The sequence below is a fragment of the Rhamphochromis longiceps genome, linkage group LG22 (genome assembly GCF_057381845.1).
Source record: "Rhamphochromis longiceps isolate RC_006_pf linkage group LG22, R_longiceps_female_GT1.1, whole genome shotgun sequence".
Lineage (NCBI taxonomy): Eukaryota > Metazoa > Chordata > Actinopteri > Cichliformes > Cichlidae > Rhamphochromis > Rhamphochromis longiceps.
Window position 1 is genome coordinate 17,346,964 of NC_140577.1, and position 25,777 is coordinate 17,372,740.

At 39.6% G+C, this 25,777-nt stretch overlaps 2 protein-coding genes across 3 annotated transcripts in view; one reads left to right on the top strand and one right to left on the bottom strand.

Annotated features, from left to right (window-relative positions):
• Positions 1 to 1,880: 1,880 nt before the first annotated feature.
• On the bottom strand, positions 1,881 to 17,881 carry tmem64 (transmembrane protein 64). Its single transcript, XM_085395871.1, has 3 exons — positions 16,375 to 17,881; positions 7,059 to 7,214; positions 1,881 to 4,555 (listed from the first exon to the last, which is right to left on the bottom strand). The coding sequence occupies exons 1-3, from the start codon at positions 17,083 to 17,085 to the stop codon at positions 4,364 to 4,366; spliced, it is 1,059 nt and encodes a 352-aa protein (XP_085251997.1). The 5' UTR covers positions 17,086 to 17,881; the 3' UTR covers positions 1,881 to 4,363.
• A 2,831-nt stretch (positions 17,882 to 20,712) lies between these two features.
• necab1 (N-terminal EF-hand calcium binding protein 1) overlaps positions 20,713 to 25,777 on the top strand; it is a 45,796-nt gene continuing 40,731 nt past the window's right edge. For both annotated transcript variants that reach the window (XM_085396819.1, XM_085396820.1), the window contains exons 1-2: positions 20,713 to 20,847; positions 23,880 to 23,904. In XM_085396819.1, the coding sequence (XP_085252945.1) occupies positions 20,758 to 20,847; positions 23,880 to 23,904 (115 nt within the window). In that variant the 5' untranslated portion in view covers positions 20,713 to 20,757. The remainder of the gene's footprint in view (positions 20,848 to 23,879; positions 23,905 to 25,777) is intronic.

The following is a 25,777-nucleotide window of genomic DNA, read 5'->3' on the forward strand; positions in this document are numbered from 1 at the left end:
ATTTCCCATCATGAAACTCTGTGTTGTGTTTTTATTAAACTGCATTTGTAAGTTTGTAAGTTTTTAATCACCTGAATGATAGAATAAAATATTTTTTGCCCACTACACTAAAATGAGTTTAAAATCAAACAAACAGCATCCAGTTGAAGTGCAGATGTTCAGGGAGTTTAACATAACTACAGAATCAACTATTTAGGAATAAATGCCCTTTTTAAACAGTCCCCCATTTTCAGAGGCTGAGAAGTAACTGAACCAGCTAACAATGTATGAAAAGCGATGATTGTCTTCAATACTTGGGTAAAAATCCCGTCAGGCAGTCACCGATAGAAGTGCAGAACACATGGACCTGACCACATGCTGCGTTTCCTCAAGATGCTCTGCAAGACCTTTACTTGTTTGTGGGTCTCCTTGGCTTCAGTTTTGTGTTCAGTAATGGAATAACATGCTCTGTTGGAGTGATATCAGGTGACTGACTTGGCTATTGATAAATATCACATTTCTTTGTCTTGAGACTCTTGGGTTGCTTTCGCAGAAAGATTTGGATTGATGTGTACAAATAATTTAGCTGAGACCTGTGTGAGCTCCTTTACATGTCTCCTGGTAAAGTTTAGTCTATCTTTGTTTTTGAGTATAACCATTACCAAGGCATCTCTTAATTGCAGGCTTTCACACTGATCTGGCCACTTTCGCAAGTCTGTTCTTGACTTGTGTAGCAGCTGTGAAGTTGTTTTCCTTAAAACATGTAAATAATTGTGTGATCACCCACTTTAATTAACTTTCTGTGGTCTTTCAGGTGTTTTGCTGTTGTCGAGCTGGCCAGTGCATTCATTATTTTTTCAGACTAATGATGACACTTGCACCAAAATCACTTTGGACCTCATTCCAGTGAAAAGCAGCAAAACGCAACTTAAACACTTTGCATGAACAGATCTTTTACCTGTACTGCTTATCAATATGTGCCTAGTTACTTTAGAGCCTCTACAAATGGAGGACTATGCATCAAAATTGCTTTAAGTCCTAAAATTAATTTCATTATTTTTTTTTTTTAAATCCCTTGAATTAAAACTGAAACTTGGCACTTAAAACACTGGCTGACATGAAATCCACTGTGGAAAAAAAATATTTTGTCCAAATATTTGTGTCTCTACGTAATTATGAACTTCACCTTGGAGGATTAAAAGAGGTCATCTTGCAAGAAAACACAGAAGAAACCTCAACTTAAAATAAATAAATTCAGGTGTTTTAGTTGTGAGGTTTCATGGAAAAAAAAAAAAAAAGAAGCAGAAGGTTATAACAAACTGTCTAGTTTTATTTTCTCTTTCATAAATAACACTGAACAAGCATTGTACAGTGATAAATAACATTTATACACTGTAAAATTCTCTGTATTACAAAATACAGTATATGTGTAATGCACTTGATACAGATGGGGAAGTATTACATTTCATAGCACCACACATGACCTCACGGCCCTTTAGGTTAATGATCCCTCACTCGGTATAACACCTGCATCCCAAACCCAGGTCTTATATGGGTGTCTATGAAACATACTTCCCTTAGGAATCAGTTGTTGCATAACTATATCTAAAGTTAAGTAGAGCCCACGTAGGAAGAACCAAAGCCTTTAAGTGTAGAACTAAATTTTTGCACAATCTGAGTTCCCAGGTGAGACGCTTAAACGTAATGACGTGTCCCCACGGTGGCCAATCGAGCTTCATTTATATGTTTGATTTTTGCATTAAACATGACAAAAACAAAATTTAACACACAGACAAAAAAACCCCAAACAAACCAAAAAAACAAAAACAAAAACAAAAAAAAAAACCCACTTCCGAGTAGAACAACTTCATTAATCATGCTACGTTTCAGGAGAGTCTCTGTTAGGGGACATCTAAGACTTTAAAACAAACCACATTTCCGTGCTTTTAAAACATGACTAAGTGTTAAGTGATTTTTTTTTTTTCACAAGCTATCAGTTGTAAGACATGTTCCCCTCTCTCCCTCTATACGTAAACGGTCAATTCAAGTAAGAAGCTGTAAAAGTGTTTCAATCTGACGATAAAGATGTTCGTGTGATCTGTGTGCAAGCAGTCAGTCATTTCAGGGACTCTCCCAATACCAAACAAGCTGTTCTGATCACAGATACCAGCGTGTCTCGTGACGTCTCTTTCAAATCATAGGCAACTCAGAGATGTCTGTCAAAGAGGCAGCGGGAGGTAAAAGGCAGGCTCAACACTGAAATACAAACCTGGGAAAGGTGATACTCTGGAATATAGATCAAATAACTTAAATGCAGCTTTTTGTTCACGTTATAACCCGACTAAGCGATTCCCCTCACTTGGCTAAAGAGCTTACTGGTACATACTGGTATGGGCTTTTTTGCTTTAAACTGTCAAAATTATTGCTAAATTCAAACCGGAAGGGGCCCTTTAAACCAACATTTAGTGTGAAAGTAACTCTACAGCTTGCCAGTCGACTGACAGCATGGAATGTGTTCGGGTGAAGACAGTTTCTGGCGTTAAGAAGAACAAAAAGGTACAAAAATTAAAATTAAAAACAAAACAAAAAGTTGCACCAGCATCACAAAGCAGGCTTTTTGTGAACAACTACAGGAACATTAAGATGTGTAATTTTTTTTAATCTTTTAAATAGGAGCCCTTAATATTCCTCTATCAGACTTGGTCTGAGGAGCAGCATCACAATAAATGTAAAAAATAAAAAGTAGTATCACATTCATCCCTTGGTGTCAGTGTTGTGTTTGATTGTCAGCTTCTATGACACATCCAGTTTTCCTTTTGACCAACCAAACCCATTTGTAGTTCATCTGTATGAAAATAATGTTTGTCTGTAGTGGACTGTGCAAACAAACCTACAGCATGAGAAGTTACCAGGTCATGTCCATCACCACCAACAAGTAAAAAGTCTTAAGTTGCACTCAGCCTCACCTCAGGCGAGGCCGGGGTCATAACGTCTCATAAGCTTCCTCAATTCACGGCACATTAAAAAAATAAAAGCTTCTTTATCTCATCGAGCTCACATCTCTGTAATCTAAGTAAGATAAACCCCAAATAACACACAGACTTGAGTTTGTGTTATGTCGTATGCATGACAGCATTTCTTATTAGTTTGGTTTCAGCACTGAAATGTGACATTCTTGCAGTTTCGTTCTTAGATGTATTGCACTGATTTATCAACCATTTTAAAGAAAAGAGAAAAAAAACAAACTATAATTCTCCAGAAAAAGAAAAATCTCACAGCAAAAACAAAAACAAAAGTAAAACGAACATTAACGAAAAATCAAAATGGATCACCAACGATGCGGGAATCGCTCGCAGGGTGTGCGGCTCTGAGTTAAACATATTGGATTATAAAGTTCCCGGCTCTCCTCTCAAACCTGCAGGAGGTGCTCAAACTGAAAGCCTACGCGCACTGGGAGTGTTCCCGCCTTCTCCATAGTCCAAAAATAAGACACTTAAAAAAAGGGAACCATAATTAAAATGCCAAATAATTCAAAAATATTAATAATGCCCTTTATTACTCATACTGCAAATAAGCAAAATCAATCACCTGAAATAAAATAGAAACAGGTATACTTAAAGGTGCATAGGCTGGTGTTCTTTTGACACTGAAATCAAAAGTAAAATCGGTTCCTTTGAAAGGACCTGCACATTCAGAAAAAAAAGCAGGCATTTCATTTCCTGCCATGTACTTTAAAACTCGCTCACTGTGCTACCCGCCATATTTTTGCCCACCCACATGGCAAAAGTGAAACAGTCACGTTAGATCATGTAGAAAACAAACTTTGCATTTTAACCCAAACTATTATTTTGTTAGTGCTTTTGGTGCCAAACCGCAGTAAAAGAAAGCAAACATCTTAAGTGTAAAGGTAATAAAACAGAGTCTGAAAGCTCTGCTCCTGCCCAGCATTCAAACTACAGTCTCAATAAGTGTATGATTAACTCATGCCACTGCCACCATCTCCCGCTTCCCAGTGTGGACTTTGTAAGTTGAAGTTCTACATGAGCACAAAAAAAAGGATTAAATATCGTGACTATTTCGCAGGTTGCCATGAGATCGTCACATTTCCGCAGACATCTCATGTAACAAATGTGAAAAAGTACCATTAACAGAAAACAAATAAACTACCATTATGACGTACCACGTTCATCAGCACCATTACCAGGCGCGTGGTCCCGCACTTCCACACCGACTACAGGCGTACACTGATGCCGGGACGATCGCTGCAGTACGCCGCCGGCGTGTTTGGGACACCAGCTGAACTGTGCTGGTTCCCTCAAGGATACGTGCGTTACAATTGAGTGACCAGGTCGTGGCTGCTACAGCCACGTGCGGCGATTCGAGATCACACGATGTTGATGCAGTTTCCGCTTCCAGCTGTCACCCTCTTGCTGCAGTAGGTGAAGCTGCTGTGATTGGTGGAGGAGCCGTTCATGTGCGACGACTTCAGCTCCATCTGGCAGGCGGCGATGGCTGCGTTGAGCTCTACCTGAGCCCGATGCACGACGTAGAACATCAGGCCGATGCTGATGATTATCTGTAGAGCGGAGCAGAGCAAGAAGCTTTGTGTTAACTAACGATTGTGGTAATGAGCGTTCTGTTTGTGTAATGATGACGATAATAAAGTAAAGCACTACATTTACAGGCACATCGTTTTGTCTCCTAAAAGCAAAAAGGGATGAAGGCAAATTTTAGCTACATTCTAACATTTAGAAATGAAAACTGTAACAATTAAGTTAGTAGTTATAAACCAGAACAAATATCGATGGAACTTTAGTTCAAAAACTAAAGACATTGCTGCGTTCTTCTGTATTTAAAGACATTTCACCTTCTAGACAACTCACATACCTATGAAAACTAAATCTCGAAGCCAGCTGGAGTTTGGCATTTAGTCACTTTGGAGTATGAGTTTTTCAGAACAAGCCCAAACAAATAATATGACTTCAGAAGCAAAAACTCAGTAGCCTCTGAAACACTGCGTTAATTATACTGAAGGACAACCACCAATATGTTTATTATATAAATCACACGTAATTAGTTATTTAAAGGTTGGTTTTAACTCCAATTCATTCATTTTCTCCAGTTCACTTTAAGGTAGCAGGGAAGAGGAGCCTATCTGTACTGCTATTGAGTGAGAGCCATCTATCACAGGGCAAATCCAGAAAATCCGACTGTCCATTCCTCATGCTGGTGTCAGGGAAGCTGGGCTACATCGGCACCTCCCATAGTTTCCCATCATGACTGGCTTCCATGTGAATATGGCCAGCTGTCAATGAGATAACATGAAACACTAATACCTTGTTCTACTCACCAGACACTGGACTCCTGACCTTTATTAACTCTCCCTGAGCACCTGTGAGAATTACATAAAACTAAACAGGTGTTGGTGATGCTGTAAAACTGAAATGAACTTGAGGTGAGCTGAGCTGACTTTTCTGGCACAAACAAGAGCAATGCCTGGAATAATACTTCACAGAAAAGTAATAGAAAGTTCTTCTTAGAAGCAAGGACGAGATCTGTCACCTGTTGCTTGTGTGTGTAGGTCATATTTATTTTCTCTGTTACTATTGTAACTCTAAAGAAAAGTGTTCAACCTGCATTTCGCATGGTCAGACTGGCGTACACGCAGGCTTGGTCGGTGGAGAGCACATTCTTCTTGTTGTGGGTTTGATGTTTTAGTAGATTACGTGGTTTTGTTGTGTTTTCTGACTCACAAAAACCTACAACAAGGAGTGCTCCAAAGCAAAGACCTGCCTAAAAGGGCTGAATAACATCCAAGCAGGGCATCTGGTGGAGATACAGAAGAGATAAAAGTCAGGGAATACCAAAGCTACCCCTTAATCTATTTAAAGCGCCTAATATAAGTGAACAGGATGTAGTTAAAGTGTATTTTGTACTTTAAAAATACTCTATCCTAAATAAAAATCTTAAATGAGATGTTTTAAAAGGAAATGTGATCCAATGTTGATAACATCCTTCATAAGGGAACTTTTTTGCACCTGATACTGAACGTTCTATTAAATTAAAATGAAATTAAAAATCTTCAGGTCTCAGGAGGTTTAAAAAAAATAAAAATAAAATAAATCCATCCATAGTTGTCCATTTGGGACAAATTCACCAGAGAGAAACTTTTGAGTGGGAAACTGGTTCATTGCTCATTGACCACATTGCTCGTCAGTTCGCTGTTGAACATTGATGTTTTTTTCTTGGCATAAAGTGTCTCATCGCCTGAGAGAATTTGGACTGAAAGCTCATTGACAGATCATTAACAGAAAGGCTAAACTGAAACCTGCTGAAGGACATATAGTGCATGAATAGAGGAAGATGTCAGTGAAGATTGGAAAGAAGGTCATAGTCTAAAAAATGTTTTCTATAGCAGGAATTCCTTCCTTACTGTAAAGCAAAAAGGTAAACAACCGCATCAGACATTCATTCATGTATCACTGTTTCCTTCTTTAAAAAAAACAAAACAAAAACAAACCAAACCACTGTTGAATTGCAAAACCGGTTTCATAAGTTCTGAGAATCTGATAACAGTGAAATACAAACAGCTCAGTCCTTCGCAAACAAGAATCTCTAGAAAATCCCTGAAGGTAAATTAATGAAAATAACTAGAGTTAAACTGTGGAAGAGTGGAACAAGCTCAAACCAGAACAATGAGAGAAACCATTACCATCCCACAGACCTGCTGAAGTCATTTCAAGAAAAGAACATCTTACACTTCCTGTATGTAAGCTTGTTTTCGTCACAGTAGTTACCGTTCTCCATTTTAAAGCATTTTCCACAATACATTTACACACAATTTTTATTTTATTTTATATCCACAGCTATTATTATTCCGTCAATAATCACCAATATTTAAGAATAAATATTCAGTATGGTCACAAATAGGGGTGTGCTGATAACGAGCTCCGCTGGGCTTTTGTTCTTTAAACGTCAGCACAACGTTGAGCAAAATGGGAAAGCAACATATCATTTCAAATCTCGGATATTTGAAAATTGTTACCTTCGTACTCAATATATTATCACCTTCAGCTCACCTGCAGGCTGAAAACGAAGTAGCCGCTGACGCTTTGCTCAGCGATGACATCCTCCATAGTACGAAGTGTGGTGCCCAGGTAGGAGTTTAGAAGCTGTGTGGGCAACAGGCCCACAGAGGAGGCCACCAGGTAGTTTGGCAAGGACACATCTGTGATCTGTGAAAGGAGAGCAGTGATTAAAAAACCCCAAAAAACAAAATAGGTTTCAAACATTAATAAAATAACAGTAAAACACACGAGAAAAAGATCAGATTTAATCATATTTAAACATCTATAACTAAAAGACTTTCAGTTTTTCGTCTTCCAGTTATTTCAACAATGTTGAACTCTGTCAGTCTGTGAAAGTCAAACTTGTCTGACTTGTCTGATTTTGTTGTGCCCTGAACTTTGTGTAGTTTCCAAAACCTGTTGAAACGTTGTAAAGCTTTTAAAGAATTTAAAAAAAAGAAGCTACATGACAAGGTGGCATTGTCCTTTCCTAAAAAAAGAACATATGAACAACTCCAGTAATTGAATAACTTGTTTTACGACTTTTACAATTTGAAAAAAAGAAAAGAAAAAAGTACTGATTTTTTTTATTGTTTATTTACACGCTTTTATATATGTACACCGAATAAATTCTTATGAGGATTGGCTTCCTCGCAGGATAAATAAATATGATACTAACCACAGTAAATTGGGTTAACTAAATAGTTTCTAACAAATTTGAGTGCTGAACCTGCACCCATCATGCAAAAACAGCTCGTGGCGTTTGGCACCAGGAGAGCAGTCTGGTCCCCACGGGCTGCCTTCCACGAATCAGGCTTGTTCTAGCGCGTTCCAGAGATGCTCAATCAGACTGGGATCTGATAAAGCTGGAGGGTGAGTATGGTCTTTGAGCTACTCCTGGGCGGTTTCTGTGCATAGGCTGGGTGCTCTGCTACAGGAGACGGCTGCAGTTGGGTAGTGTCGCTGCCTTCGGGGTTTGTTCCGGTTAGTGGTATACGAGTAAATGTAACATCCGCATGAACGCCAGGACCAGAGTCTCTGCAGAGCACTGCCAGTGGTGTCAATGATGTGGCTTAGTGTTGTGCTCACAGGCTACATCACAACTGAGTCCCTTCACCTCAGTTACTAGAAAAACTACTCAAAGGCAGGATGCTGTCTTTAAAAAAAAAAAAAAAAAGAAGAAGAAGAAAGAAAGAAAGAAAGAAAAAATGTTGCTACAGACCCCTTCTTCTTCTATTTTTTTTTTTTTTTTTTTAAATCTAAAAGCTGTTAAATAAATTTTGGTGCAAGTATCCTGAACTTTGATATGTCGGTATCTCCAAACAACCACCTTAATATAAATATACCGGTAAATATAAATAACTGCTGGCTCGCTGTCACCCTTGATCTCTTGATTAAGTGATGACATAAGCCTCTGTGCACCCGTGCTGGCTGTGGGAGGATGTGACCTTGGCACCGTGTGCTCAGTGACTACGCTGCAGCTGATAGCAGTGTGTCAGGGGTTTTGGTATGTTGCTGCAAGACTGTCTGTGCCAAAATGTTATCAGGGCTTGAAAACATTTGCGCTCGATGCGGCCAAAGTGTCTCTTTGCTGGGATAAAATCCTCTCCCGTTATCACACTAGACACTGATAAGAACTTAGGTTACACTTCACAAAACACTGACATTATCGAATCGTGGTTAATCAAGCTAACATTGTAGTCCATGCTGTTTTTTCGCCAGGCACTTTTCCCTCTGCACGGTCATGTGACAGGCTTTTTCTCCTCGCAAGATTAGCCTTGATGTGTCCACGCCACGTGCCAACACAATCAAAACGCCTTCAGCTGATTTCTGAGACATCTGTGAGAGCTATAGAAGAAAATGAATGCAGTCTCTGAAGCACAGGGCCTCTGAAGTCCCACCCAGGCATCGGGCACACACAGCTGTCTTGTATGCGACCAGGGAAGGGCCAGTCTGTGGTATTTTTAAGACTGTGCAGAGAATTCCCACTGAACCTCCTACTTGCTTCTGCAAGCCTGTATCACGATAATCTGCAAATTCAAGTGAAAAAAAAAAATATCGCCCCGTCTTATGGCTGGCCTGATTTATTTAGAGCAGCAGCAATGCAGGCCTGACTTTGTGCTTGTAAACAAAACACTAGGTGCTTTGACTATGCAGTAAAATTAGGATTGCAACTGTGATGCCGTTTCTCTTTTTTATTCATACTAATGGAGTGTGAAGAACACTTAAAACATGCCTGCTTGTACCGAAGGTCCATAAATCACACACAAAGACTTCCCAGATTGCTTCATCAGCTCATTATGACGAGTGTTGGAGCCAGGATAGCGAGCAGGTATAAAAGTGCAATAAAATAGATGTGCGGAGATGAAAGCACGCACCTGAAGCTCAACGGATTCACAAGCATTTTTCCTGAGCTGTCCTATTGTTTTGCTAACTGCTGCAGTCTCTGTGTCGTTTTAGGTTACCCGTGATAATGTAGCACCACCAACTTCAGCAGAAAGAAGTGAGGGGCACAGTGAAATGTAGCCTCACCGCAGAAAGTGCTTACCAAGGGCAGGGCAGACAAGACATAACTCTACTGTGAGCCGTTACGGGCCTATGCTTAGAATTGGCTCGTTTCTCTTTTTATTGTGGAGAATAAGATCGTACAGATACAACAGCAGCTCGGCTTTACAATGAACCTCCAGATGAGATTAAGTATCCAGCAAGAGCCTGAGTTGGGGTTGAAAGTGAAAATGTTGCAGGGAAAACAGGTGGTGAGACTGAAAAGCTCCACTCTGACAGTCATTTCTCCAACAGAAACCAAAGAATTTCACATGGAAGCGACTGCGACACGCATCGCTGGGTGATGTGATGAATATATCAGTTCTCCATCCTGGTCATTTAACAGCAAATGCTATCACTTCTCCACCACCTTCTTTACGGTACTTAGAAGGAAACAGCCACCTCACTGTGTTAATCAGGTCTCTTCTTATTAAAACATCATGCTTTTCTTAATAAACCAAACTCAGAGATGCTGAAGTCTGTGTCTGGAAGGTGCATGTCAGTCTACAGCATAGGCAATGCAGTCCTGTAAATCAAGCATTAGCATCTGAGGACAAAGGCCAATTTTCTCCTCAGATGCAGCCAGCAGATATCTGAGGCTTCCTGCTCCATCTGTTCGATTACAACCTTATTTTGATTCTTATACCGGATGCCCCTCCTGACACGGAGATTTGTCTCTCCCCCTTATCTCAAACCAGCAGTATTTTGCATGTTAGGCAAATGCATTAACAAATGCAGGTAAATTCAAAAGCACCAATCCATTGCAGGCGATAGTTTATTGCAAAAATAAAATCATTCTTTTGCCTCCTGTCCTTGTCAGGTACCGGTAACCATGCTTGTGACTGATGAGTACAAATTCAGATCCCAAAGTTGGCCTGGGCCTCCACATTCTGCATATGTATATGTAGATACCCGTTTAGAAAGATTAGGAGTCCACTAACTCCAGTACACTGTGGTTGGTAAATTCTTTGCTATGCTAAGTGTGTCTGCTTGCCACTTGGTGCCAAGCAGCTAGCATACAGTGTGCTTTAACAGCACTTTTCATAAAACAGCTGCATGGCGCTATGTGAGCAGTCAGAACAAGTTGCATACGAGACAGGTGCAGATCCAGGAGGAAACCGCTGATAAAAGTGTGGAAATAATGATTAATGGACTACTTTCAATGCGGTCTTTGTGATTTCTTTCAAGTTATCATTTGACACCATATTATTCATTATCGAAGAAAGACGCAGATGATAGACATAATGATATCTCAATAAAACAGGTGAGAGTTTTTCCAAGCTTTTCGGAGCAACATCCACCAAGAACTCAACAAGCTGCTTGTAAATCTAAAATATGTCAAAAGAAACAAAAAACTCCTTAAAAAGCCTGACAATGAGTCAAGCACAGACACATTTTCCAAAGACAAACAGCTGTCATAAGCTGGAACAAACCAGCAGAAAAGTAACAAATGCAAACTGGCATCCAAAAAAATATGACCTACATCTGTAGCATTTGTTGTTTAGCCATTTTAGAATTGCAGCCTTTTTTTGTTTGCTTTGACCATGTATGTAATAACCCAGAGCAAGCTGAAGATCACCATCGTACATGACTGTCAGTGAGCTCACCTTGTACTTTGACTCTCATGAGCTGACTGAGGGTACTAACAGCGCCAGTCACAGAGTCAGCAGCTGAGCAACAGAGTGTTAAAATCTGTCCCTTTGACTTTGACACCTCATTTTCACTTCTGCAGCGTGGAGCAGCAAGTTCAATGTTGCAACTATTGTCATAGCGTCTCCAGTTATCCTCCCATGAAGCACAGACAAGTCCCAACTAGGGCTGCCACAAATGATTATTTTGATAGTCGACTAGTCACCGATTATTTTTGCGATTAGTCGACTAATCAGATCATCATCCATTGGACGTACAGCGTACAGCTTATTGCACCAGCAGCATCTGGTCTTATATAACTATCATTAGCTTACAGCTTGAAGTGTTTGTGCTAACTAAAAATAAAGACAAGATGGTAGTTTATTAATTTTTAATGAAATTTGCAGATTGTTTCGGTGAAGTTTAATAAACTCCTTGCTTTCTAAAATATAACAGGACACCGGAGTATATTCTCCAGCGTCTCACACTTCTGATAATCAGCTGTCTGCTTGACAGTTTTAGCTGTGCAAAAACTATAACTTTAATCTCAGCCAAACCGATTTACTCAGGAACAAATAAAATACTAAAGAAAGCCAAACAATAACATTTTTAAGTTATCTAAGTGACTGTTTAACCTGACTAGCAAAAGACGGCGGTGGGTTTGAAAACGATTTGCCGGGAGTCCGGTGTTCTCACGGCTCTAGTTAGCCTTGCCCCCGCCTAGCTAACGAGCTAGTGGGTAACAGACGTCTCCGAAAACGTCGGAGCGCTTTTGAAAATATGTGGTGTCTTGATAAACTGAGCAGATATTTGAGGTTTACACAGCTACATTCTCGCCTGAAAATATGTTAAACGTTTATTTTGTGACCCAGAAAGAATAATAAGAGTAAAGTTAAAACTAACTAGCTGCCGCCATTGTTGACAACTGCGCTGGGCTGCGCTATGAATTCTGGGACACAGCTTCTTCTTCTTCGGGGTTTAACGGCAGCTGGCATCCTTGTACATGCAGTGCTGCCATCTTCTGTTTCAGTCCGTTATTACACTCTTAAATCCTACTACTCATTCCTGCGTCCTTTGTGATCTTACAAAGCTTCAAACGATGCGTCGACTATTAAATTAGTCGTCGACGATTTTAATAGTCGACATAATCGTGACTAGTCGACTAATCGTGGCAGCCCTAGTCCCAACTATGAAGTATACAGCAAGGGGGAAAAATGAAGCTACTGAAGTCAGTCAGGCAAAAGAAAGCCATCTGCTAGGCTTAAGCTATGTCATACTCAAAGTCCATGATCAGGTAAACTGCTGACTTAGTGTAGAAATAAAGACTAATAATGCCCATATTCAGAATTACAGATTCTCATACTTGATGACACTGTATGTCTGGGAATTATCACCAACACAGTCTGAAAAACCTTCATTTTAAAACACATTGTGAGCATATTTTAAACGAACATCCTAACAACTAAAAAAAAACCAAAACAGGCTCGCATTTGGTGCCATTATCAAAGGAATCACTGTCCAAACAGATCACCACAGACTCTAAACCCTTATCTACGTCAGCTCCCTGCCTAACCTTGATATCCATACATCTGACTTTGAGATGCTTCTCAAATAGCAGCCTATCAGTCAGCGTACAACAGCAGCACAAATGCTTATTGCGTCCCGTGATTCTTGTACCCACAAGGCTTCTCATTATTAACATGCTCTCATCTCACCATTATCAAATTACCGTCTGAAGTTGTAAGGGTCATTTTGAACAGTAACTGTAGATATGTTAATGCAATATTGATATGTTAAACCAAAGTCTAGTGTTCATGTAATGCAGTGCAATAAATAACTTCAACATGTTGCTCTCACACGCTACAGGGTAGATTAAGATTTCATACCCCTTTACAGGACTTCTCTCTATGTTCAGTAATAAACATCACACTGGGGACACATTTAGATAGTTATTCAGATCAACCAGTATAGCGGTCGAACACCTCAATATTTGCATGAGGGTTATAAAGCAGATTTTTTAAGTCAGTGTGGTGACATTAAACTGTGAGAAATCATAATCAACGCAAAGCACTCAACTCTATAAAGTTGACAAATGTCTAACCAAATCAGTCACCCCGGAAAACCCCACTGGTTTAGCACCATACAACCTCTGTCCTTGTGAAACACACTTACATCATCAGATTTTTCCCCTCCTTGGGCCTGTGCATCAACTCCTTCTTGCTGTAAGCGATTAATGTCTTTCAAGCCCAACAATTTGCATTCAATTTTGCATGTTTGTGCTTCTGCGTTTTCCAGTATTTAAGGGGGATTTCTCATCAGACAATACTTTTAGCATGTTTACCGTTAATCAAGCTCTTTGAGCATGTTAGATGCAGTGGATTAAATGTAGTTTTTGTTTTGAGATATAAATATATATATTTTTTGTGTGTGGAAAGGATGTCCTGGCTAAATTTTATTATAACTAGCAGTAGGGCTGGGCCATATTATACCGTTCACGGTAATACCGGTATAATGTTAGGCTACATAGGAAAATGAAATATCGCGATAGAATATGAGTAAAACGCGCATGCGCAGTGCCTTTGTTTTCATACGCACATGGCCGATTGTTGAGTGAAACAGATGAACCAGAATTGGTTTGTAAAAATGGTGCAACTTCAGTGATGTGGAACTGGTTTGGTGTTTGTCCGTCAGATACACGACAAAGCACATTTTTTTTGCAGAACATGCAAGCGGCCGTCGGACTAAGATGCCCTTAAATCTGGGAGTAATCTGGGTCCTAAACTCCGTATACTTCAGGTCAAATGAACACTGCAGCATCACTAAGAGTTAAAAACTGTCTAAATTCTTTCATCTTTAATAAAACGATCAGCATTGCTGCTTTACCAGGTGTAACTATGAAGTTTAACTTCCAGGCATCCATGAAAACAAAATGTATTACATTTAACGGAGTTAGAAGCTAGCAGGAAGCTAGCGGAAGTTAGCTCGCTAGTTTCGCTAGTTACCTAAGCATGATATTGCATGTTCTGACTGAGAGATTTCTGAAAAAAATCAAACGTACAGCTCTGCTATCACTTCCAACATAAATGAAGACAGGAAACTAAACAGCAGTGACGTTTGTAGGGTTACTGAAGTTGGGCTAGCTGGTATATAATTATGTGCTACGTGATCGCTAGCGACACAGCTATGTTAGCATAACATAAACAGTGAAGCTGGAGGACGAACACTAACACTTTCCCACTTATAAAAGTTAACGTTAAGGTTCCTCATGGTTAGAGACAAATGCAATCGCATGGCAGGATGCTGTAAAAGGACCAATCTTCAGTCAGGAGAACAACTGAGATAATCCATCCACAATACGAGGTTAGTCATTAATATACTGCAACAACATGGGAATAGAGCAGCTGCCAGAGAATTCAACATTAATGAATCAATGGTACAGAAGTGGAGGAAGCAAGAAGAATGAGTTTAATAAAGTTTGATTTATCTGACTGCTTTGTTTCGCTTAATGTGCCTTATAATCCCGTGCACCTTACGGTCCGAAAAATACGTACTGCACACTGCAGTTTAATGTTGCAAAGCACCTCTTTTTAACTTCAGTGGATATTATACATGGTTATGCTCAGGATATGTCAGCCCATTTCTACTGGAAATGCCTTTTGGTTAAACTTTCAGCAAGGAATTTGCATTTGCACTGTTACATTTTTATAAAGCTTTAATGTACATAAAAACCAGCTTCTTGTTTAAGTGAAAATAAATGATAGGTTGTCTTTTTGCGCTAGTAATGTTGTGGAGTTGTATTTTGTCTCGCATCAATTATATCGTCAGTTATATCGTTATCGCAAATTTTCAAATATATATCGTGATAAATATTTTTGGCCATATCACCCTGCTCTAACTAGCAGGAATAAATCCTCTCAGTGGCAATTTTACGAGTATTATAAATTACATTACTGCCTACACAAGGAGTGTGAACCTTAACCTCCTAAGACCCGAACTCTTCCACGGCACGCATTTTTGATTTCTCTTTGATATTTGGGCATATTGGGGCTGATGAATGTAAAAATCAAAGAATTACCTTTTTTTTAATATGATTTTTGTTTCTAAGAAAAATGAGAGCCACATATGAGGATATTCATTTAAAATTTTGATAGAACAGGAGCAGTAAAATGTCCTCGTAAGTGGACATCAGGCCCTTGTAGAGCAAAATTGAGTATTTTGGTCTAAACAACCCAAAATGTGATGTCCACATATGTGGACTACAGGTCCTAGGAGGTTAAATGTATCTAGAAAGACAACTGTGGATATACTGGGTAAGTGAACCTATGTTTTTTGCATGGCTTCAACTTGTAATACCTTGTTTTATTTATTTATTTATTTTAAATAGTCCTATTGTTTTCATATCAAGTGACCCATCCTGATATTCTATAAAACAGAGGATGATCACTTAAGCCTTTTACCTTTTTGGATGTATCAATGAGTTGAGTGAGGAAGATAATGAAGGGGTATAAACTATTCATGCAATGTATGAAGGTCTCGGGCCTCGGTTAAATGTAGGAGAGCAGTTGAAAGCAATATCACAACACTGACCTGACATGAGTCATCTCAAAAAAACAAAAAAGGTGGCACCTTAAACTAAATTGTGTTTATGTCACCAGATGTTCAAGAGGGAAAAAAAACAAACAAAAACAAAAAATTGCTCCTAAATATAAAACCTGAAATATGGCTACTGACCACTGGGAGCCACATCCTAGGAGCACTCCGTTTATCTGCAGGAAGAATGAGTTTCCATTCTCTGTGGACCGGCTTCCTATTTTCATTTCCACATTTAGACTCCGGTCTGCCTTGAATATTGAAGTAACAGGCCAACTACTCTTTTCAGTGTCCTAAACTGAAATGAAACTGGCAGTTCCTGACTTGTATCTAGATAGTTCTGATTTCCCCTGAGATTCAGCTGGCCTAGAAATAAGAAAAATGCATCCCCTCTAAAACACACACAAAAAGACCACAGAATTAACTGTCAGGACTCTGTTTGATTTGTTCAGCGATCATCTGGCACAGTAATGAATTCTTCCCAGAGCCGAACAAGTGCTGTGACACATCTACTGCAATTTGTGAGTTTACACGATGACCTAAAAAAACCTGGAAACATACTCACCGAGAAAACTGCATTTTGGAGTCCAAAAGGTATGGGGGTGAGTCTTGCTAAGGCCACAATTTTGAGTCCACTTCCTCCTTCCACCACGCGTATGACGGCACTGAGCTGTTCGTTGTTTCCAACTTTGTTCAGCACCCAGTCAGTCAACAGTCGTTTGCACACCACGTGTGCCACAAAGGTCCCTATTAGAACCCCCACCATAACTAGTCCCATGCCCAGCACAAAGCCGTAGAGGTAGCCAGCAGCCACGTTAAGAACAATATATCCCCATCCACATGGAAAGGACACGATAATCAAACCAACTATAAAGAGCATGGCTCCAACAAAGCTGTCCAAACTCTCCACCCAGAGCAGGAGGTCCTTGAGGTATTGGCGTACCAGAGCCACCGAGGAGAAGCACACAGCAGTGAGGATGCACGCCAGCAGGGCGCTTTTAAAACAGAAGGTGGTGATACAACACGGGTGTCTGAACTCTGCACCACCGGTGAAGGTCGTCCCCCCTGCGTCAACGCTGGCCTCGGGAACACCATCCGACTTCCCCAAGCCAGTCCCCCTCTCATCAAAAGCGTTGCATATTAGGATGTCGATTTTGTCACACTCGTCCGTGGAGGTCTTCTGCAGCCAGCGGTTCAGCTGGATCTGCGTCTTGCCCACTGCGTGCTTTACAAGCTTGGTGAAAAGCTGCACGGTCGTAGCCCCTGACATTGACATGTCGGTCCTCAAACAGCCTCTGGGGACCAGCAGTGGAGCTCAGATTGACCTGGAAGCAGCTGTTATGTTACAGGCTCCTAGAAAGCGTCTAAACACAGTCAAAGTCCATCTCAACAGAGCCAAGTAATCACAAACTTCGCAGACGATGGCTTCAGCATAAGTAGTAGTCCATTGCTCTGGTGCTGTTACTGCACTGGCATAGTAAGGCATACAGGTAACCTTTTGCCATTACATTAACTGCCCAACTTAACCCGTGTTAGCGGTTTATCTCGGGTACACCAGCTGTGTAGCGTGCCAGCGCAGTGACTTGATGTTGTCAGTTTTGTAGTCGCTGTCTAAAGCACTCGCCATCTTCAGAGTTGTTATCACTTCGCTCAGGACAAGGTTGAGTCAGTGGCCGGAGGGACACGACAAAGATGGGTCTGCATGACAAGGGGAGAGCCTGTGCTATCCACATCAACTTTCAGGACTCCCCCAGCATTCACATCCAGTTTTAGCGATAACTCACCAGCACAAATCACTGCGTGGCTAACTTACTCTCCGCCGTTAGCTAACTAGCTCTCTGCGAGGATAAAGTCCAACAGTGCAATCTCGAGACTAAAACCACCGCCACCGGCCTTTCAGAGCCGCCTCTCCCGGACACCAGAGCGACAAACAGGACTCACAAGCCGGATGTGAAAGCCCAGTTTGCTCTTTGTCTCCAGGCTAGCTGCTGTTGCTGTTTCACTCGTCGTCCTCTCTCCTGAGTGGATGCTGTCGATGTCGAAGCTATTCATACAGACCACTGTTTGTGTCCCAGAATGCCAAGTAACCTCAGCCCACGTGACCCACCGTTTAACTGTTTCAACCAATCAGAAAGCTCTCGATGTCACCGCGAGATTTTTTTTTAAATAAGTTGTTTTTGAGCGATTGCTTGAATGATTTTGTTTCTGTCAGCCAAGCTTAACGCGATCCCTGTAACGTTTCTTTTACTTCAATCATTCGGAGTCTCTCTGTGTTTTTAAGGCAAGATATACGTAACAGATATCACCGTGAAATGTCCCCGTGTTGTTACTCCTTACCGTCAGTGTGGCCGGGACGTAGCTACGTGGAAAGCTCTCCTTTCTAAAAATAAACAGGAGCAAACACACAGTGATTTCATTAGAAAATTACAAATTACGCAACAAGAGGAAAATAAACATAGGAATTAAAAGTCGTTTAAAGATGGCCTGGATTTCATTTTGAACACACGTCATTTTGATGGTTTATGAAATTTAAATAAATGTAACTGATAAACAACTGAAGCAAATTAAAACACACAAACACATACACACACACACGCATGAGATTCATATAAATTCATGAGAGCAATTTATTGTTGTTGTAGTTACATGCTTTCTGACACTTATTTTAGTGTGTGTGTGTGTGTGTGTGTGTGTGTGTGTGTGTGTGTGTGTGTGTGTGTGTGTGTGTGTGTGTGTGTGTGTGTGTGTGTGTCTCAATGTGCAGAACAGATGTTACCTATACCAGGGATGTCAAACTCATTTAATATCGTGGCCTTCAGTGGGCCAGACCAGTGTAACGTCCCTTTCTGTCAGTGTAAATGCATGTAACTGCACATTTAATCCCCGAGAAGCGTTAATATAGGGGGGAAGTGCAATTTCAACAGTATTTCTCAGTTTTTCTACATTATTAATGTAGAAAATGACAGAAAGGTTTTTGGTACCTCATTGCCTACATAAACATTCCAGTACTGATATCATTATTAGTAGTATAAGTAAGTAGGCACTAAAAACAGGAACTTTTATGTCCTTTAATTATCTATTACTTTACTTTGGTATAGTGTGAATGGCAATAGGAGAGGTTTTTATGAACTTGTGAAAAGCTTATCAAAATACAGATTAAAGTTTAAATCTATGCATTCCTTCACACTTTCTACAACCTTTCAGTGGGTCAGATTGGAGTCTTTGCCAGGCCAATTCTGGACCCTGGGCTTTATGTTTGACACCCCTGATCTACACATATGTTTGCTCATTGGCATATAATCCTACAAAAAAGGTTCTCAATTCAGTTTTATTCTACTATAAAAATTATATGTTTCCTCTTGATCACCTAAAATAACATGCTCTTAAATTCAGCTGGCAAAAGTATAGATTGTCTCCAATCAGTCTTCATTCACAACAAGATGAATTAAGCTTAATTTTCTTACCATGTTCATTCAAAATAGCTTTCAAAGAAGGAATCAAAAATAAATATCCATCATGCAATGAGGTGATGAAGAAGCAGACCTAAATGCAGTACATGTACCACAAATCTGTAACTGAACAATAGTACTGCAGTAAATATAGTTAGCATAAAAATACACTGCAGATTATTTTTATGGACATAATTTCACGTTTATAAAAATCTGGTTCATAATTTCAGGCGGCACACTACTGTGAAATGTGGCAGAGTAAGAGCACTTTCACTTATTCTCCTGTATTTCTGAGAGCATGCAGTATAATATTATAGCCTGAGGGGAATCACCCTGCTTGGTGTGCTCAGCATAAATTCATAACGAGGGGAGTGAAGCAGACAATAAGTTCATTGGTGCATCTAACACCGCTTTCTCGGCTGTGGAGCTGTAAGCCTTGAGATGGTAGTCCTTTAAAAACAGACTAACCCCTCCTATCTGAGCATTGTCTCACATAAACCCTGGACTATTAATTAAATTATATGTTTTTTCTTTTCTTTTTTTCATCAATGTAATTTTTGGTTTTGTTGATCTGTATTTTTGTGCTATCACAGCACCCCACTAGATGGAAGTGTTACACAGTTTTACAGCCATTTCAACCCAATACAAGTTTAGCATGAGCGATACATGTGGCAGATTATAACATACATATCCTTGTTATAGTTCAATATTCCTCTTCTTCTTCTTTTGCTAATGCAAAGCTACAATAGAAAGCATTCTTAATGAGTTGTTGTTTTTTAATTTGTTTGTTTTTTAGTTGTATGCATTTTCATTATGGTCAGATTAAAAGAGAGCACATACTGCAGCGAAAACACAGAAATGTCAGTCCTTGAGAGACTGGCCATTTTTGTGTGTTGAAGTGAGACCACCGTTTTCAAGCATTCAACTACCTGGGGGGAGGGGGATCTGTCTAGAGAGGACATCATAAGCCGACCTTTTATGTGGCCTTTGTAGCTTTTACAAAAAGTTCACATTTATGTAACAGCCCCTCTGTTGGAGTAAGCTATTAGTGCTGCTCATTTGGCTGAATGCAGCGATGTTGTCAGAGTGTCTCAGGTGAAGTTTCTATGTATTTAATTATATATTTTAAAGCCTGTGCATCACAGTGTGAAAAACACGAACACTTCGCATCAACTGAGGCGGGATCAACACAGACAGTCAGTATATGGCAGGCTGTTGATTTAGCTGTCAAAATAAAAGCATATAGCTGCACATCGCTGCCTAACGGGGAGGAAAAAGCAGTCTCAAAGCTGACTGCAGGGCAGTTATATTTGGGCTTCGTTACGTGCACTGTAAGGATCGCATTAACTCTTATTTTCGGCTTTTAAAAGTAAACGTTTAATTGTGGCACTCCAGCCCGGAACTTGTGCGTTACTTCGCGTGTCTTGTCGGAGTCAGAGAATAAGAGGTTCAAGCGGACACACATTCCTCTGCAGATCACAAGTGAAGCTACACTGTGGATGATGGATTGTTCAGAAGAGGTTCAGCCGGTGTCCGAGGAGCCCAGCGCTCAAATAGAGCTCAAAAAGGGAATGTCCATTTTCATTGATGTAAGTATCATGTGTTTTTTATCCTTATTAAGACCAAAATTACACTTAAAAATCAACACTGTTAAAACATAACTGTAGAAAAATATATATACCAGGATTACCGGTATGTGATCCTTACAAAATGCATTACAGTTTACAGATTTCAATTTATTAGAAATAAAGAAGACCTATTAGTGTTGATTGTGGCTCACTTGATTTAATATGGATTCCTCTAATGTATGACGTGTACAGAGGGCTTTCTTTCTAGTAATTATTTCATACAACTCACATGTACTTTATCTATTTGGTAGAAGGATTTCAAAGCTTACTCCTTTCGCTTCTCCTCAGCCTTAAAATCAAACACAGTAAAATAATTAATTAGTAGAAATCTGCCCCGTTTTGTTGATATGTTTGTTCACAAATCCAGCTTAAATATGAAAAATCTAATTAACATTAACATATTTCTAATTTGAAAAGAGAAACCTGTATTTTTTTGTGGGGGAAATGATCATGCAAACATGGATGTAGGTTTTGTTTGAGTATTGTGCAGGGGGTGGGGGTACATATTCAATTAAATTATGAACATCATTCACTTAATTTCCTAATTTTCACTGCAAATCTGTGCAAAGAAAAACAAACAAACCAAGCCATAGGTGGTAGTTGTAGACATGCTGGTGATTTTTCCTTAAGCGGGTCTTCTGTTTGGGTCCTGTTTTTGTTAGGGATGGAGGCAAGTGCAGAGGGTGTAAGTGTGGACAATAAAATAAGCCTAGGATTGATTCCTCACACATCTTAAACTCTCATCCTGATCTAATGACCCTTCTCCAAGTGTTTGTGTCTTAGCAGCTTTACCCCTGCTCTTAATCAGACTGCCTTCTGCCTCTTATCCACCTACTGATTCAATTTCCCTCCATGCTTTCATTCATTTGTGATATCTTAATCATAAACCTGTTGGCTGCCATCAGTATTTTCGGGAAGGCATAGAAGGAAAGCAAATGAACCAAGAGAAGTGTTTTGAGTGCTCGGTAAGAGGAGAAAAGTGCTTTATAGTACATTTAGCATTTAACCAGAGTTATTAAAGGCAGAGACCTCTATCTATCCAGCCAATGGCAAACTCATTATCTGTCTTCTCCAACTGGATTACAGGGAATCAAACCATTTCTTGTTTTTAGGGGAGAGCTGGTCACAAATTGTTGCTTCTTGGGTATATTTTGTTTCTTCTGAGCTTCAACCTCAGTGTGCTTCATTAATACACATATCTTCAACCCAATCACTGACATTATCTCAGATGTTTGCATTTTTATTCTGCTGCCGTTGTTGCGGTGTGAGATTTATTTTATTAATAGCATATGAAAGATTCATTTGGGTGAGCTGAGGTATGAAATGAGATGAGACCCGGACTTGAGTTTAATTACAGGGGTAAAAGCAGAAACGGCAGGAGTAGTCATCAAGATTACTCTAAATATTATTTAAGCCTGTACTATTAAGATTGTGACAATGCGTTCACGGGGTGATAAAGAACAGACACAACAGCTTTAGAGAGCAGACACAATTACATCAGGAGCAGGTGCTTATTTTGAGCATTTATTAATATCTATATTATTTTTATACTTAATTGATAAAAACTTAATTATATGTAATTAAAATACCATGACTTAAAAATATCCTATTCTAGTTTCATATAATACAAAGTGATGTCTTTTTTGGTAGTCTTTTCTAATTTATGTACACTCACCAGACACTTTATTTAGGTACACCATGAAGCTTAGTACTAGTTTGAGTACAGGGAGCTCATCGTTATGCTCAAGAAAGCATTTTGAGATGATCTTAAACTTAGTGAGATGATATGTGATCCTGCTGGAAGCAGCTGTGAGAACATGAGGACACTGTGGTTATAAAGATGAGCAACTCAGGTAAGCTGTGGCCTTAGAATGATGCTCAGTCAGTACTAATGGATCCAAACTGTGCCAAGAATATATTTTCCAACGCATTACATCACCAGCAGCCTGAATCACTGATACAAGGATGGATCCATGCTTCCATGTTGTTTATGACAAATTCTGAGTGTAGCAGCAGAAATTGAAACTAATTAGACCAGATAATGTTTTGTTTTTTTCTAGTCTTCTGTTGTCCAGTTTTGGTGAGTCAGTGTGACATGTAGCCTCAGTTTCCTGTTCTTAGCTGACAAAAGTAGCAGCTAGTGTGGTCTTCTGCTCCTGTAGCACATCTACTTCAGAATTCAACATGTAGGGCATTTAGAGATGCTCTTATGGATATCTTTGTTCCAACGAGTGGTTACTCTTGTTACTCTTGCCTTCCTATCAGCTCAAAGCAGTCTGTTCATTCTGGAATTTTCATCCAGAGAACAGCCACTCACTGGATATTTTCTTTCTCTTTTTTGGACCACTTTCTAACATGGTTGTGATGGTTCCTGCCAAGTGAATGGTTGATTACATATTTGAAATAATAATGAAACAAAACAATTTTTTCTGCTTTGTCGCTTTGTAGAGGAACTGAATTTAACTAAGAGATGAAGACAGAGAAGCAGTATTTGTACAGCAGATTAAAAAAAAAACTGGAAAAAAAAAGTAAATCAGAGCACAGAATCGACTGCCAGGAGCTTGAAGATGGTGGGTGGATATTTTATAGTAGTTTTCTTTTTCTTTCTTTTTTTTAACCTGTGTGCAGCTTTGGGCTAGAATCCTCTTAGTCTGGAAATCCCACAAATAAATGAATGAATTTAAAACAGACATCATTTAGATATAGATTTATCCTCCAAAGCCGCCTGTGCAGAGTCTTCTTCATGGTAAGTAAAAGTAGGATGTGCTATTTTGAGGATGGTGGCTCAAGCCTTTTACAGCTGATGTGGTCATTGCCACTCCGCCTTTCATCTCCTTTGGACTCTGGGACAGCACTATCAATAATTTAATGACGCACTGCTTTCGGCAGAGTGATCGATGATCCTCGCACTCACACACTTGCTTACTTTAACTCTGGTGGTGTGGAACCTGCTTTAATATCCTGTTGTTTTTTTCTTCATTTCCTAATTACAGATCTTACGGAGGGCCGATAAAAACGGTGAGTATTTCACCATCTGGCTCATTTCAGATTCACACACCAACACCACTCTCTTCTGTGTTGAGCGTCACTTCAACCTTTCTTTCACAGATTACTTTCTCAATGAAATTCCGATCATGACTCTCTGCTGATACTCTGTCAGTTTCCATGGAAACAGGAAACTGACCATGCCCACTGAGGTTCAGTTTCAGAGCATTTACAAAGAAAAACACTGACATTTGTGAACACTTTTATGATAGTGGTCCACACAAAATGACTCAGAGGTGCCCTATCAGGTGGCAAATTATGTTGTTGTTTCACCTCCACTCTCTAATGCAGGATAAACATACAAAAATACATCTTTTATGTTCTTATTGATCAGAGAAGTGCAGACAACAAAGGGAATCCAAAAAGCACTAAAATAATAAATAAATCTCTTTCTGTTACACATGCAAGTGTAATATAGGATGCACATAAATCCTCCATCTTAGCTTCTTTAAGCTGCTTCACTGTTTACTTTTCATTTAAAAACTGTTTTGACCCCACAAAATTCAAGCAAGTCTTTGTTTGCTGAGATAATAAATATGCTTTGAAATAAATAAAACAAGATCTAAATTTCTTTCATTTAATTCTGGAAAGAATTAAATGAAGTAAAATTAGCAATTTGGTTAGATGATGCTTTAAGTTGTGGTTATCTTGTGACTGACAAGCGCCAACCTTAGACCTCAGTCACTCATGGAAGATCCTGACTTGTCTGAAAACACTTGCAAACTATTTGTTGTGAAAATACTGTGAAAAGTGTGACCAAACCATTCATTAATTTCCACAAAACAATAAATATAAGAAAAAAATAGATCAGTTTATAAGGAAATTCTTACCAGATGTTGGTAACAACCCATCCAATCCATGCATGCAAAGAAATCACACCATAAATGTCCATGAATTAAGTTATGTGTAAATAGAAGAAATGATAGAGAGAAAATGTGTTGATCATACGAAGAAAGGAAGGTGCAAAAAAGCACAAAAAGTCATGACCCCTGCTGAAATCTGTCAGGAGTTAGAAAGCAGTCGTGATACTTTGTGCAAATTATTACGTTTGCTTTTCAAATTAAAAGCTGCTCTTAATTGATGCAACCAACACGTTTCAAAAGGTGCAGCTTTTATGTTGAAGGCGAGTAGTCTCTGTTTCTGGTTTGGGTCACTCTTTTTCAAGTTTCACGACTGCTCGGCGAGTTGCATTGCAGACTGCACATAACCATGACAACCTGCAAGCGCCCAAACAAATCCCACTGTTTTTGATACAATACTGTATACCTCTTTGTAACCACTTTCACCCAGTGACTACCTGCAGCCAATTGCCAGTTGGTCGGGCAATACACATTTTTTCTAGCAACTGATGTTTCCCAGGGATTTCCCGACTGGTCTGTGTGACTGTGGACTCATGCGTGCAGTAGCCACGATGTCTGAGATTCACCCTGTTTGACAGTTTCATAGAAACAAGCTGGAAATGACCAAAATGTTCATGTCGAGGGTTCAGAAGGGGATGTTACGAAAAACTGCCGCTATGTCCATCCTATAACGTCCATCAGCGATGACCTGGCGGGTGTACTTTGCTGTAAACAAGTAAACATCAGCACCCATTTCTGGAAACAGCTGTTTGTTTTAAAATGTTAAAAAGGAAAATAGTAGAATCAATTTTCCTATAAGTCATATAACATACCGACAAATTAACAGATCTCTATATTTAGTTGTCTTTCTTTGACCTGCATATATTTTTAATTTGGGGCATCAGTTTGTAGCAGGAGGCTGAGGGTTTGATCCCCAACTCCTCCAGGCAGCATGTAGAAGTGTTCTTGGACAAGTTGCTGACCCATTTGCCCCTCATGTCATTAGT

Bases quoted from the DNA above. Each gene is read 5' to 3' on its own strand.
- tmem64 (XM_085395871.1), bottom strand. From the start codon at position 17,085: ATGTCAATGTCAGGGGCTACGACCGTGCAGCTTTTCACCAAGCTTGTA. The intron at 7,215-16,374 runs GTGAGTATGTTT...CTCCTTTCACAG, and splicing joins TCCAAAATGCAGTTTTCTCG to ATCACAGATGTGTCCTTGCC. The intron at 4,556-7,058 runs GTGAGCTGAAGG...TCCGCTCTACAG, and splicing joins ACTTCGTTTTCAGCCTGCAG to ATAATCATCAGCATCGGCCT.